Consider the following 14,075-nt stretch of genomic DNA (forward strand, 5'->3'; position numbering starts at 1 on the left):
GGTTACTCAGCATGAAGCACCACTCTGCCTCTGGCCCAGCCCCAGCTCATGCAGCCTCTGCTGCTGCTTAGGGAGAGGCATGGATTTAGCCCTGTGCTGCTGATGTAATGGCCTTTTAATGTGGCCATTGTCTAGCTCAATCAATACAAATTCATTTCCAGTTCTGTGAATAAATATCCTGGTGATCACTGTATAATTTCCGCATTGAAGCTGATGAACTGTGGTCATTGTGTGACTTGCTGATTAGTGATGAAAATGTTTACAGAGAGAACAGGTACTGTGGAACATTACTGGGTTAGCTGTTAGCTTCCACGGCAGAAAGACTAATGTCTCCACAGCTGATGGCGTTTTAACAATGTGTTTGCTTTATGAGGGGGATTGTCATTACAGGGAGAAACACTGGGGTGAAAATCAAAGTGAGAACCAAGGCAGGGATTGAAAACCTATAGATAAACAACACAGGTTTCAGTCTTCATCATCTACATTCATTATTATCTTGATTTATAATGCAGCTCTGATAGTCAATGAGTAGCTGCCTTGTTTGTAAATCATACAGAAGTCTATGGTATGTGCATCATTCACAAAGAGGTGGTATTGGCATCATACGCACTTGGATACTTCACATTCATAACAATGTTCACATTGGACCTTGTCAATCAGTCTGTACTGAGATGAACCATAGTGGATCAATACTTGCTTCTGATTCCAGTTGCTTACTTTGTGACTAGGTCTATAAAGAGGATTTGGGGTTGGACTGGAACCGCTTAATTTTGAATGGGGAGGGCATCTGTCCAAGGATCAGCTCACACAGCACCTTCCCAACGACTGGATCAAACTTGAAACCATGACCTGGGAAAAGAAAGTGCTCAGTGACCTTAAGTCAGTCTAAAATATGTGCATATAATACAATGTCTAAAGGTTAATCTGGGTAAAACGTAGAGTATGTAATTTACGAACAAAAGGGTCTACAGAATGAGAGCAATATGTGGTAGACCTTGAATTGTTCAATTACTATAATCAGGTAATAGTATTTTTTTTGCACTTCATCAATTTCTCACTTTTTTCCATCTCACACTTTTCTCTAAGAATAGCTGTTCAAGCAGATGAGAGGAAGGAGGCTTTTCGAAGGTGAGGGATGAGCGGATCACTCAAAGGGTGATTGTGCTGCCTGCCCAAAATACATTAATCTTATTGAGGTGAGAGGAGGTCAATGGTAGACCTGGGGGAGCAGGTCCTGGCCGTGACAGGCATACAGTGTCACAAAGAGATGGGGAGGGAGGGATGGAGGGGAAGGAGAGAGAATGAGAGAGGAGACACAATAGGGCCAGCAGAATCTCTTTTGTCTGATTCTGTCTGCTTGATTACTATTCTGCCCTGCTATTAGTAATGGTAGACAAAAGGTAGCACAACCCAATAATTATGAGTCGAGGTACAGAAAATTCCTTCCTGAAATTTGGCGCTACTATATCTTGATGATTTACCATTGCATTCCAGTATATAATATATTTCATATTTTCAAATGACAGTGGTAGAAAGTCTCAAATCAGATTAACTAGACCTGAACCTAGCATGTAAGCCATTTAGATGAGCGCAATATAAGTGGTTTAAGTGCAATATGAGAGTATTACACAGTGAACACGGTAAACAATATGTGGGTGGTATAAGAGCATCAAACAAATTAATAGTGATACATGGTGACCCCGTCCATTGCTCGTAATGCCTTATTAAAGCAATAGAACGCTTGTAATAAACCCTAAACCCCAGGAATATGAGGAGGCTGAAAGAACAATAGAGCACGCTAAGCGTAGCAGACTGCCGGTTGTTTTTCCAGTTGTGTCGTTACATGCAAGACAATGCACCGCAAGATGAATAGCTTTGGCACCATGCCAGGGCTGTGGCAGAGCTTGGTGGAGTTCCTAACCCCCCAAGCTGTACGGGTCGTAGATATAAACTGTTTAAGAGCAGAAATGAATTACAAGTTTAATCGCAGAATTCTTTAGCAGAAGCCGCTGAACAGACAGAAATCATTCTGGGAAGTCTGTCCTGGTCTGAGTGAATGGTCTTCCAGTCTGGATTAGTACACTCTGCCAATATCAAAAGGGACGCAGCCAGGCAACAAACCTGGCTTTCAACTGAGGGGCCGGCAAAAACTTACACAAGTTGCCATTTGGCTGTAGGTTTTAAGGATATGGTTCCTCGATGCTGGAATGTGCAGATAGATATTGTAGAGAGATTTGAGAACACAGTACCGTGAGAGGTGAATACACAGGGACTCCTGTAAAATACCTGAGAATCCTGCTCCAATGATGATGTTGTTGTGGTAAGGGTGATGATCTAGAACAAAGTGATGGTCTGGTGTGACCTGCAGGCAACAAGAGAGCATGCATACTCCTTGTAAAATGTACACCTGTGTACAGTAAATTTATCCACATTTTATCTACAAGTGTAAATCAAGAATATTAAGAGTCATTGTTGAAGCACATGGAGGGTTGTTTTGAGTACTGAAAATGTGTCTCCGTGTTCTCTCTTCAATAATGTTGTTTAGAGTCTCTCTGAGAGTTTGCCACATGCTTTCATTCTAATTACATGAATCCAAACTGGATTGCTGAACTTAACCTTGTGTTCCATCCGCACACTCAATTGAGTCACTCAACAGAACATTGTAATCATAATGTCATGAGTGCTGTTAGAATTAACACATTCTAGTTATTGTTGATAGCCTCTATCGACGCTCTGAAAATAGCCAATACTAATGATATTGATGGTTTAATCAGACAGCTAAGTCTCTAGTTAGATTTGTGAGGATTAATCCATCTAGTGAAATGTTCAGTTCTGGGTTACTGTAGTACAGAGACGGCAGCAGTGGCGACCCGTCATTCAGAGCCCCACCTGTTTAGCAAAACGTTTATAATTCAAGCCCCTTGGGTGCTGCCATTAAGTTGGCCACCGATAAAATTACATCAAATCAAGTTATATCTACTGTAGCTTTGATTGGACTGATCATGTCAACATCATACTTTCCAATTTTAGCTAGCAAGCTAGACAGGCAGTCATCATCATGAATCACGTTGACAATCTACTGGCAAATCCTTTTCAATCCTTGTCATATGACGAGAAATAATAGATAAAACGTATCAATGCTCATCAGCCATTGGACATAAACATTACACAACCAGTTGGAAATCGCAAATGCAACAATGAGTGGTTTGGAAGGAATGAGTGGCTAACTGCAAGCATTGCAAAACAATCACTAGCCTGCTATTCAGTGGAGTGGGTGTGTGGTCAAATTCTGGGGTTAAGGGTCTCTTTTCCTAGCTTAAAAGGATAAACATTCAACACAATGGGCCAGAAAAGGTTGAATACATTGGCCATGCTGTCAATCCAGCATGACTTCTGCCGTGTTCAAAACAGCTGGAAACTTGGAACTGGGAAATCTCCGACTTCAGTGACTTCAAGACAACTGGGAACTCTGAAAAAAATGAGCTCCGACCGGGAAAATACATTTGAATGGCCATTTAACTCGGAATTCCAAGTCGGAACTCGGGCCTCTTTCTAGAACTCCGATGTGAAGATCACTGACGTCATGATTCAACCTTTTTCCCGAGTTCCCAGTTGTCTTGAAAGCACCATAAATCCAGAGAATGCTAGACTTTGATGACAAAGTTTGATGAGAAAATTTGCCCACAAGGACCACCACGCAACCTTCCTGTTCATGTGAGCACAGCACAACAATGGGGAGTCCAAAAACATCTTGTATGCTGCTGCATAAATTATGTAATATGCCAGGGATTTATGTATAATGTAGCTAAAAAAGCAATACTAAGTGTATGTTGTGTAGTAAGCTGGTAGTAGCCCATGTGCCTCACCCTAATAATTTGGTCCCTTTCCCCCTCAGAACTTAGCCTACTGTTCTGATTTAGTGGTGCACATGTACAGTAGCCTATAGTCTGTTTTAGAGAAATGTAATCATCGAATATTGTAAGCTTTCAGTGTCTGCTTATAAATGTCCTATTTTTTTATCCTACGGTTCTGACTTGGTGTACAGGGAGAATACTGTAAGAACAGCCCATGTTCTGAATTCCGTCACTGTACATTTCAAAAGTGCTGAAGAAATAGTTATATTGACTACGTCCATTTGAGCTTGCTCATTAATGTCTCAATTGAAATTACGGATTGTCTCTTATCCGCTCGTCGTCCCCTTATGCCATAGTTTGTACATCTCAATTGTCAGTAGAATCCACATTTGTTTAAGCAAGTCAGCCATATCAGATATGTTTTTTGAAGGGAATTAAGTGAGGCTGAATGAACTGTTTATCTGCCAGACAAGGCTCCATTGATAGCCAGGTGTAGTAGTGGTAAGGATTCACTCCATGGTGCTGAAAAGAAATCTCTGCTGTTGGGACAGCTTTATGTAGACCGTAACAGTTTGTGGCCACCGTTTGTCACTGTTATAGTGCAATTATTGTATTTTTTGTGTGTTGTGTTGTGTAGTGGCTTTGCTGGCATGGATCACATTTTTTTTGGGGGGGGGAGTTTGCCCCACCAAGATTTATATGCTAAAATCACCACTGGACGGCAGTAGTCTGACTGACTGTGTACAGGCAGCTCTCCACCACAGCTGGCTCTGGCTCCAGGCCCGGGAGGTAGCGGGACACAAACTGGGACAGGAGATTGACGTCCGTCCTGTCTGTCTGTCGGTCCCTCTCGTCGGGCTCCGTCTCACTGCCCATGTGGTAGCAGATCTGATGAACACAAGGACAATACCACTACTGAAGCATAGAGACATTCTGAATCTCTCACCATGGAGGTGTATGACTTAATTACATGCGTTAGTTGGTTTGATATTCTAAAGTCTTATTAAGGGTAGAAAGTGGGATTTGTCTGATAGCTAAATGCAATGCAATGTATCCTTAGGGATATACACTCAAACCCTACAAACAGCGTCCTCTGTGTATTCATTCCTCACAATAGGGATCTGATTACAGTGTGAAGGAATGCTGCTTTCAGCCTATCCCCTCTACAGGACAGCAGTCATTTTGTCCAAGGAAATGGCACTCTAATAGTTGCTGCATTATTCAGTGTTAGTAGGTAATACTCTCCGTATCCAGGCAGTGTTCCTCACCTTCATCAGGCCTGGGTACTCATTGGAGGGGAGGCCATAGAAGTGGTACTGCGATCCCTCCACTCCCAACTGGACAAAGCAAGGGAAGCGGCTGCTGATGTCATATGTGCCCGGAACCTTCTCCTTCCAGTAGCACACATTGATCTTCACCACCTGGCAACGGCAGCACAGCACATAAGGGCAGACACATTTAACAGACTTTCCTCAAAGGGAACGCACACTCCCTCCCCGTACAGCTTCCTCTGGAGTTACCTGTGCTGTAGTTAGCTGGTGTTTCTATGTTTTGAGGGTGAAATTCGAAACAACATCAGATCTTCTACGTTCTATCCACTATCAGAAACTATAGGTTGGGCAGCACCTCCTACTGGAGAATTGATCTATCTACAGTTATCCATTTGGTCTCCCATGCAGGGTTTTAACCAAGCCCAGCTTTGATATTTGGCCCTGGCTGCTACCAATGTGCTATCATGAGAATGATGATTGAGAAATGATCATTAACTAAAGAGATTCACTGTTGCTATCGAAGTCCTTTGAAAGGGAGAGCAAATGAAATGTAACCATACTTTATAAGTCATGTACAGTATCATCCATATTTAGGTATATGTACAGTACCACTTGCGAAGTCATCAACAGTTATAGTTTTATATTCAACCCAGGGTTCAACTAAAAATAGACAATATATTCTGTACTGTATATGCCGACGGTTTCAAACGTTGGTTGATTTCAAATGTAATCTTCAATTTAATCATTTATATGTAAGATTCACGCCTCCATCTCAAACAAAAATATAAGTTAAAGAATATGACTAAATCACATCAAACCTGAATAAAGGTGCATTTAAAGTTTGATATGATTTAGTCCTATTCGTTAACTTAGAATTTTGGTTGAGATGGAGACGTGAATCCAACATATCAAATATGAACTAGACAAACTGGAATTAAATCCAGACTAAGTCAGTGGCACAGATAATACATCTCCTTCAAATGTTAATATTTGGTTGCGTTGACAACCAAACAAAATTCAGGATTACTTTGGCAATAAACGGAACTATTTATTCAACCTTAAAATGAGTAACACATCCATGGCCACATTGTGACTATAAATGTAATCTTATGTAATCATAGGAAGCACGCATGTTCAATATAGCATGCAAAGGTCACAGGTCTGTGGAGATCTTCCCAATATTGCTGTAATAATTTGCGCAGAATCTCAAACAGCATTGACCGCTTTTAATGTAATCTCAACTGCAATCCAGCCTATTTGGTTGTGCTATTAGATGAAGCACAGTGATAACACGTTATATTTAAATACAAAATATCTGACATTGTTTTCCCATTTGAACTTTCTTGTGCTTTTAAATGGTTGAAAGCAAAGTGACAACCAAAACTCAGACATTGTTTTTCAATTGGAATTGATCACTGTCTCAACCAAATATTTCCCAAATGTCCATGTTGAAATTACGTGGTGTGCCCAGTGGGTTGTAGTACATAGTTTCCTGTAGTTACATTCATGTAGTCAACCTCTCTGTATGTTCAAGCCCTTGTGTCTCGTATTGTCTTGTTTTCCCTAGATGAAGGGTCTGTTCTCCTGCAGTCAGACCTGAGAGATGTGATTATAAATCATCTCAGTTACAGAATTATAGAAAGTGTTTTCAATCATGACCCTGCTGAGAGTAAGGAAGGACAAGTAGAGTTATTTATTGTGGAGACGGACCGGCTGTGTCCCGCAGAGCCTGTTACCGCCCTGTGTCTGACCCTGCAGTGTCTGTCAGAGACACAGACCGCTATAATTCACTGATTATGGCCTCAGGAGGGTGATTATTTATTTATGATAAAAAAACGGAAATATGCTCTCACGCAGTTCCAGGAAAAGTAGAGGTTACAATAGATACAGAATTGTGCTCTTCTTACCTGGCAGAAGTCTTTAGAGTTGTGTGGTCCACACACAGAGGAATGTTTAAATACAGGAACACGCTTACGTGGAGTTCAATTGTCCCCATGTCAGCTTGGTGTGTAAGTGAATGGCAAAATGGGTGAATGAAATGTCAGCCGTTATATACACGACATGAACAGAAATATGTGGACACCTGCTCATCAAACATCTCATTCCAAAATCATGGATATTAATATGGATTTGGTCCCCCCTTTGCTGCTATAACTGGGAAGGGTTTCCACTAGATGTTGGAACATTGCTGTGGGGCGATTAGGCCTGGCTCGCAGTCGGCGATCCAATTCATCCCAAAGGTGTTCGATGGGGTTGAAGTCAGGGCTCTGTGCAGGCCAATCAAGTTCTTCCACACCAATCTTGACAAACCATTTCTGTATGGACATCGCTTTGTGCATGTGGGCATTGTCATGCTCAAACAGGAAAGGGCCTTGCCCAAACTGTTGCCACAAAGTTGGAAGCACAGACTCGTCTAGAATGTCATTGTATGCTGTAGCATTAAGATTTCCCTTCACTGGAACTAAGGGGCCTAGCCCGACCATGAAAAACAGCCCAGACCATTATTCCTTCTCCACCAAACTTTACAGTTGTCACTATGCATTGGGGCAGGTAGCGTTCTCCTGGCATCCGCCAAACCCCTACCATTCTGCGACTAAGCCGTTGTTGCTTCTAGATGTTGCCACTACACAATATATCATGTATGTACTGTATGTGCTGTATATATAGTGTATGTACTGTATATACAGTGTCTGTACTGTTTATACAGTGTATGTACTGTATACACAGTCTATGTACTGTATGTGCTGTATATGTACTGTATGTACTGTATGTGTAGTGTATGTATAATATATATAGTGTATGTACTGTATATATAGTGTTTGAACTGTATATATAGTGTATGAACTGTATGTACTGTATGTATACTGTATGTACTGAACATACTGTATATATAGCGTACACACTGTATTTACTGTATAAATAGTGTATGCACTGTGTATATATAGTGTGTGTACTGTATATGTAGTGTGTGTACTGTGTATATGTAGTGTATGTCCTGTAAGTACTGCATGTGTCGTGTATGTACTGTATATACTGTATGTATAGTGTATGTACTGTATGTATAGTATGTGTACTGTGTATATAGTGTATGTACTTTATATATAGTGTATGTATTGTCGTAAAACTGACCATCCTCCCGATCCTCAACTTCGGCGATGTCACACAGGCAAGGATATTGCTGCCAGTAAGATTGCACCTAAAATCAACCATTTATCGGATAATCAAGAACTTCAATTAGAGCGGTTCAATTGTTGTGACGAAGCCTTCAGGGCGCCCAAGCAAGTCCAGCAAGCGCCAGGACCGCCTCCTAAAGTTGATTCAGCTGTGGGATTGGGGCACCACCAGTACAGAGCTTGCTCAGGAATGGAAGCAGGCAGGTGTGAGTGCATCTGCACACACTGTGAGGTGAAGACTTTTGGAGGATGGCCTGGTGTCAAGAAAGGCAGCAAAGAAGCCACTTCTCTCCAGGAAAAACATCAGGGACAGACTGAGATTCTGCAAAAGGTACAGGGATTGGACTGCTGAGGACTGGGGTAAAGTCATTTTCCCTGATGAATCCCCTTTCCAGTTGTTTGGAGCATCCGGAAAAAAGCTTGTCCGGAGAAGACAAGGTGAGCGCTACCATCAGTCCTGTGTCATGCCAACAGTAAAGCATCCTGAGGCCATTCATGTGTGGGGTTGCTTCTCAGCCAAGGGAGTGGGCTCACTCACAATTTTGCCTAAGAACACAGCCATGAATATAGAATGGTACCAACAACATCCTCCGAGAGCAACTTCTCCCAACCATCCAGGAACAGTTTGGTGACGAACAATGCCTTTTCCAGCATGATGGAGCACCTTGCCATAAGGCAAAAGTGATAACTAAGTGGCTCGGGGAACAGAACATCAATATTTTGGGTCCATGGCCAGGAAACTCCCCAGACCTTAATCCCATTGAGAACTTGTGGTCAATCCTCAAGAGGCGGGAGGGCAAACAAAACCCCACAAATTCGGACAAACTCCAAGCATTGATTATGCAAGAATGGGCTGCCATCAGTCAGGATGTGGCCCAGAAGTTAATTGATAGCATGCCAGGGCGGATTGCAGAGGTCTTGAAAAAGAAGGGTCAACACTGCAAATATTGAATCTTTTCATCAACTTCATGTAATTGTAAATAAAAACCGTATGAAATGCTTGTAATTATACTTCAGTATTCCATAGTAACATCTGACAAAAATATCTAAAGACACTGAAGCAGCAAACTTTGTGGAAATTCATATTTGTGTCATTCTCAAAACTTTTAGCCATGACTGTAGTATATGTACTGTATTTATAGTGTATATACTGTATGTAAGTGGAAGTTAAAGGCCAATCTGTATTTGGTTTTGTTGGAGAGAGATGGGAGCAGATGTCATCACAGGAGGCTCAGCTGCATAGCTGAATGCGTGTTTGTAAGAGAGGTGAAGCTAGCAGGAACAGCTGCAGGAAGTCCTAGGTCTTTGTGTCATATGTATTTATGTTTGTCGTCGTAGTTGTTACATGTTTGTATAACATAATCTGTGTGTCTGCGTTTGTGCCTGCATGCGTGTGTGTGCCAGTGGTGATTTTAGCATGTAAATCTTGCTGGGGAAAACTCCCCATTATTTTTTTAGAAGCATGCCAGCAAAGTCACTACAAAACACAACACTAAACAATACATTAATTGCACTATAACGGTGACAAACAGTGCCCAGAAACTGCCAGGGCCTACATAAAGCTGTCCCAACAGCAGCGCATTCCTTTCAGCACCATGGAGTGAAACCTTACCACCGCTACGCTTGGCTATCACTGTATGTACTGTAAATATTGTGTATGTACTGTATTTACTCTATATATAGTGTATATACTGCATTACTGTATGTATAGTGTATTTACTGTTTATATGGTGTATGTGCTGTATATATAATATATATAATGTACATATAGTCTATGTACTGTATGTACTGTATACATAGTGTATGTACTGCATATATCGTGTATGTACTGTATATATAGTGTAAGTACTGTATGTACTGTAAGTACTGCATATATAGTGTATGTATTGTATATATAGAGTATATATTGTATACACAGTGTATGTACTGTATGCACTGTATCCATAGTGTATCTACTGTATGTACTGCATATATAGTGTATGTACTGTATATATAGTGTATATACTGCATATGTAAAGTGCATGTACTGTATGTACTGTATATATAGCATGTGTACTGTATATATAGAGTATGTACTGTATATATAGTGTATGAACTGTATGTACTGTATATATACTGTATGCACTCTAATTACTGTATATATAGTGTATGTACTGTATTTACTGTATATATAGTGCATGTACAATATTCATAGTGTATGAACTGTTTGTACTGTATATATAGTGTATGTCCTGTGTATATATAGTGTATGCACTGCATATATAGTGTATGTACTGTTTGTACTGTATGTACTGTATATATAGTGAATGTACTGTATATATAGCGTATGTACTGTATGAACTGTATATATAGTGTATGTACTGTGTATATAATATAGTGTATGCCTTGTATGTACTGTATGTATCGAGTAAGTCCTGTATGTACTGTGTATATAGCATTTGTACTTTATTTATTAATGTATATATGTATATATAGTGTCTTTACTGTTTATACTGTTTATATAGTGTATGTACTGTATGTACTGTATGTATGGTGTATGTACTGTATAAATAGCGTATGTACTGTATGCACTGTATATATGGTGCATATACTGTTTTTACTGTTTATATAGTGTATATACTGTATTTACTGTATATATAGTAAATATACTTAATGTACTGTGTATATAGTGTATATACTATATGTATTGTATGTACTGTATACATATTGTATGTACTGTATATATAGTGTATGTACAGTACATTTAGTGTATATAGTGTATGTACAGTACATTTAGTGTATATAGTGTATGTACTGTATGTACTGTATACATATTGTATGTACTGTATATATAGTGCATGTACAGTACATTTTGTGTATATCGTGTATGTACTGTATGTACTGTATTTATATTGTATATACTATATATATATAGTGTATGTACTGTCTATGAAGTGTATGTACTGTGTATACTGTACATAGTGTATGTTCTGTATATATAGTGTATGTACTGTGTATATAGTCTATGTAATGTATATGTACTGTATGTACTGTATATGTAGTGTATGTACTGTATATATAGTGCATGCACTGTGTGTTTATGTGCTGTATGTATAGTGTAAATACTGTATTTACTGTATATATAGTTTATGTACTGTATTTGTACTTTATGTACTGTATATATAGTGTATGTCCTGTATGTATAGAGTTTGTACTGTATGTATAGTGTATGTACTGTATGTATTGTGTATGTACTGTATGTGTACTGTATGTACTGTATATATTGTGTATGTACTGTATGTACTGTATATCGTGTATATGCTGTATGTACTGTATATATAGTCTATATACTGCATTTACTGTATATATAGTGTTTATACTTCATGTACTGTATATATAGTGTAGGTACTATATGTATTGTATGTACTGTATATAGTGTATGTACTATATGTATTGTATGTACTGTATACATATTGTATGTACTGTATATATAGTGTTTGTACTGTACATATAGTGTATATAGTGTATGTACTGTATGTACTGAATATACAGTGTATGTACTGTATTTATATTGAATATACTATATATAGTGTATGTACTGTATATGAAGTGTATGTACTGTATGTACTGTACATAGTGTATGTTCTGTATATACTGTATATGTCGTGTATGTACTGTATATATAGTGTATGTACTGTATGTTCTGTATACATAGTGTATGTACTGTATTTATAGTGTACGTACTGTATGGATTGTATGTAAGTGGAAGTTAAAGGCCAATCTGTATTTGGTTTTGTTGGAGAGACATGGGAGCAGATGCCATAACAGGGGGCTCAGCTGCATAGCTGGATGTGTGTTTGTAAGAGAGGTGTATTTATGTTTGTCGTCGTAGTTGCTACATATTTGTATAACATAAACGGTGTGTCTGCGTGTGTGCCTGCATGCGTGTGTGTGCCAGTGGTGATTTTAGCATGTAAATCTTGCTGGGGAAAACTCCCCAATTTTTTTTAGACTCATGCTTGCAAAGCCACTACACAACACAACACAACACAACACTAAACAATACATTAATTGCACTATACAGGTGACAAACGGTGCCCAGAAACAGTCAGGGCCTACGTAAAGCTGTCCCAACAGCAGAATGTTCCTTTCAGCAACATGGAGTGAATCCTTACCACTGCTACACTTGGCTATCAGCGGAGCCTTGTCTGACATCGATAGAGTTAATTCAGCCTCATTTACAGCCTTTTTAAAAGCCATAGCTGATATGGCTGACTTGCTTAAACAAATGTGGTTTTTACTGACTCTTTGTGGATTTGTGTAAGTCAATAAGAACCGCATTCTCCTTCAATAATAACAAACGCCAACATGAGTTTTGACTTTGTAACCATACACAAACATATTACATTCATGTTCAGTAAGTTCATAAAATGTATTCTTATATCATTAACACTTAGCTCTAAGAATAAGCAAGTGCAAGCAAAGGAGCTGCGACGAGGTAGGCCTATTCCTTCAGCACTTTCAAAATGGACACAGACAGAAATTCAGATATTGTAGATGTTAGTTCAGATAAATTCAGCAAGATTTTGAGGCCTTAAATTCACCAAAGAGAGAGAGAGACAGAGAGAGAGAGAGAGAGACTCGTGTCGCCTACAGTACCATTTGAAGTATTTTGCTAGGCCTATGTAGTCTAAAAAGAATACAAATAAATTTGCGAGGATCCAGTTTTAAAAACAATATACCAACGCACAGACAGCACATTGCGCAAACAAAACAACCCTCTCTATATCAAAAGGAATTACATTGGTCTATTGCTGAATTCTTTGTTGAAAACAAAAATTTGAATGGGAAGAGACTGTCACTGGCAAACAGACTCAACAACATAGTATTGTATCTCCTTCTCGTCAAGAAAAGCACATGAGCTAATTATAATACACAAAGTAAGCAAAACAATGAAATCATTCCAACAATGCCTACAATTATGAATAAGATACAGTATTATTGAGATATAAGCAATAGGCCTATAACAATGAGATGTATAAACAATGGCATAAGGGAACGATGAGCAGACATGAGGCAATCCGTATGTAACGGCTGTCCTCCTCTTCTTCATCCGAAGAGGAGCAGGGATTGAACCAAGGCGCAGCGAAGTTTGAACACATAATGAATTTAATGACAAGACGAAAAACGAACACGAACTACACTTGAAATGATACAAAATAACAAACGACGTAGACTGACCTAAACATGAGAACTTACATAAACACGAAGAACGCACGAATAGGAAACAGACTACATAAACCGAACAAACCGTATACAGCTCCGTATGGTGCAGACATAACACAAACACGGAAGACAATCACCCACCACGAACACTGTGACAACGCCTACCTAAATATGACTCTTAATTAGAGGAACGCCAAACACCTGCCTCTAATTAAGAGCCATACCAGGCAACCCAAAACCAACACAGAAACAGAAAACATAGAATGCCCACCCAACCTCACGTCCTGACCAACTAACACACATAACAACTAACATAAATAGGTCAGGAACGTGACACCGTAATTTCGATTAAGACTAATTTCGATTCAGAACATGGGCCGTTCTTACAGTATTCTCCCTGTACACCTAGTCAGAATCATAGGATAAATAAAGGGGGCATATAAGCAGACAAAGAAAGCTCTTACAATATTTGATGGTGACATTTCTCTAAAACAGGCTATAGGCACCAAGTCAGAACAGAAGGCTAAGTGCTGAGCGGGAAATTATTTAGGGTGAGGCACATGGGCAATTTT

General features: G+C 39.4%; 1 protein-coding gene across 1 annotated transcript in view; it reads right to left on the bottom strand.

Moving 5' to 3' along the window:
• Window positions 1-730: 730 nt before the first annotated feature.
• Window positions 731-14,075, bottom strand: part of LOC129867843 (peroxisomal sarcosine oxidase-like) — a 41,794-nt gene continuing 28,449 nt past the window's right edge. Inside the window, exons 3-6 of the mRNA XM_055941328.1 lie at window positions 5,123-5,275; window positions 4,593-4,742; window positions 2,287-2,362; window positions 731-849 (exon numbers count right to left, since the gene is read on the bottom strand). Coding sequence (XP_055797303.1) covers window positions 731-849; window positions 2,287-2,362; window positions 4,593-4,742; window positions 5,123-5,275 — 498 coding nt within the window. The remainder of the gene's footprint in view (window positions 850-2,286; window positions 2,363-4,592; window positions 4,743-5,122; window positions 5,276-14,075) is intronic.

The sequence above is a fragment of the Salvelinus fontinalis genome, chromosome 13 (genome assembly GCF_029448725.1).
Source record: "Salvelinus fontinalis isolate EN_2023a chromosome 13, ASM2944872v1, whole genome shotgun sequence".
Classification (NCBI taxonomy): Eukaryota; Metazoa; Chordata; class Actinopteri; order Salmoniformes; family Salmonidae; genus Salvelinus; species Salvelinus fontinalis.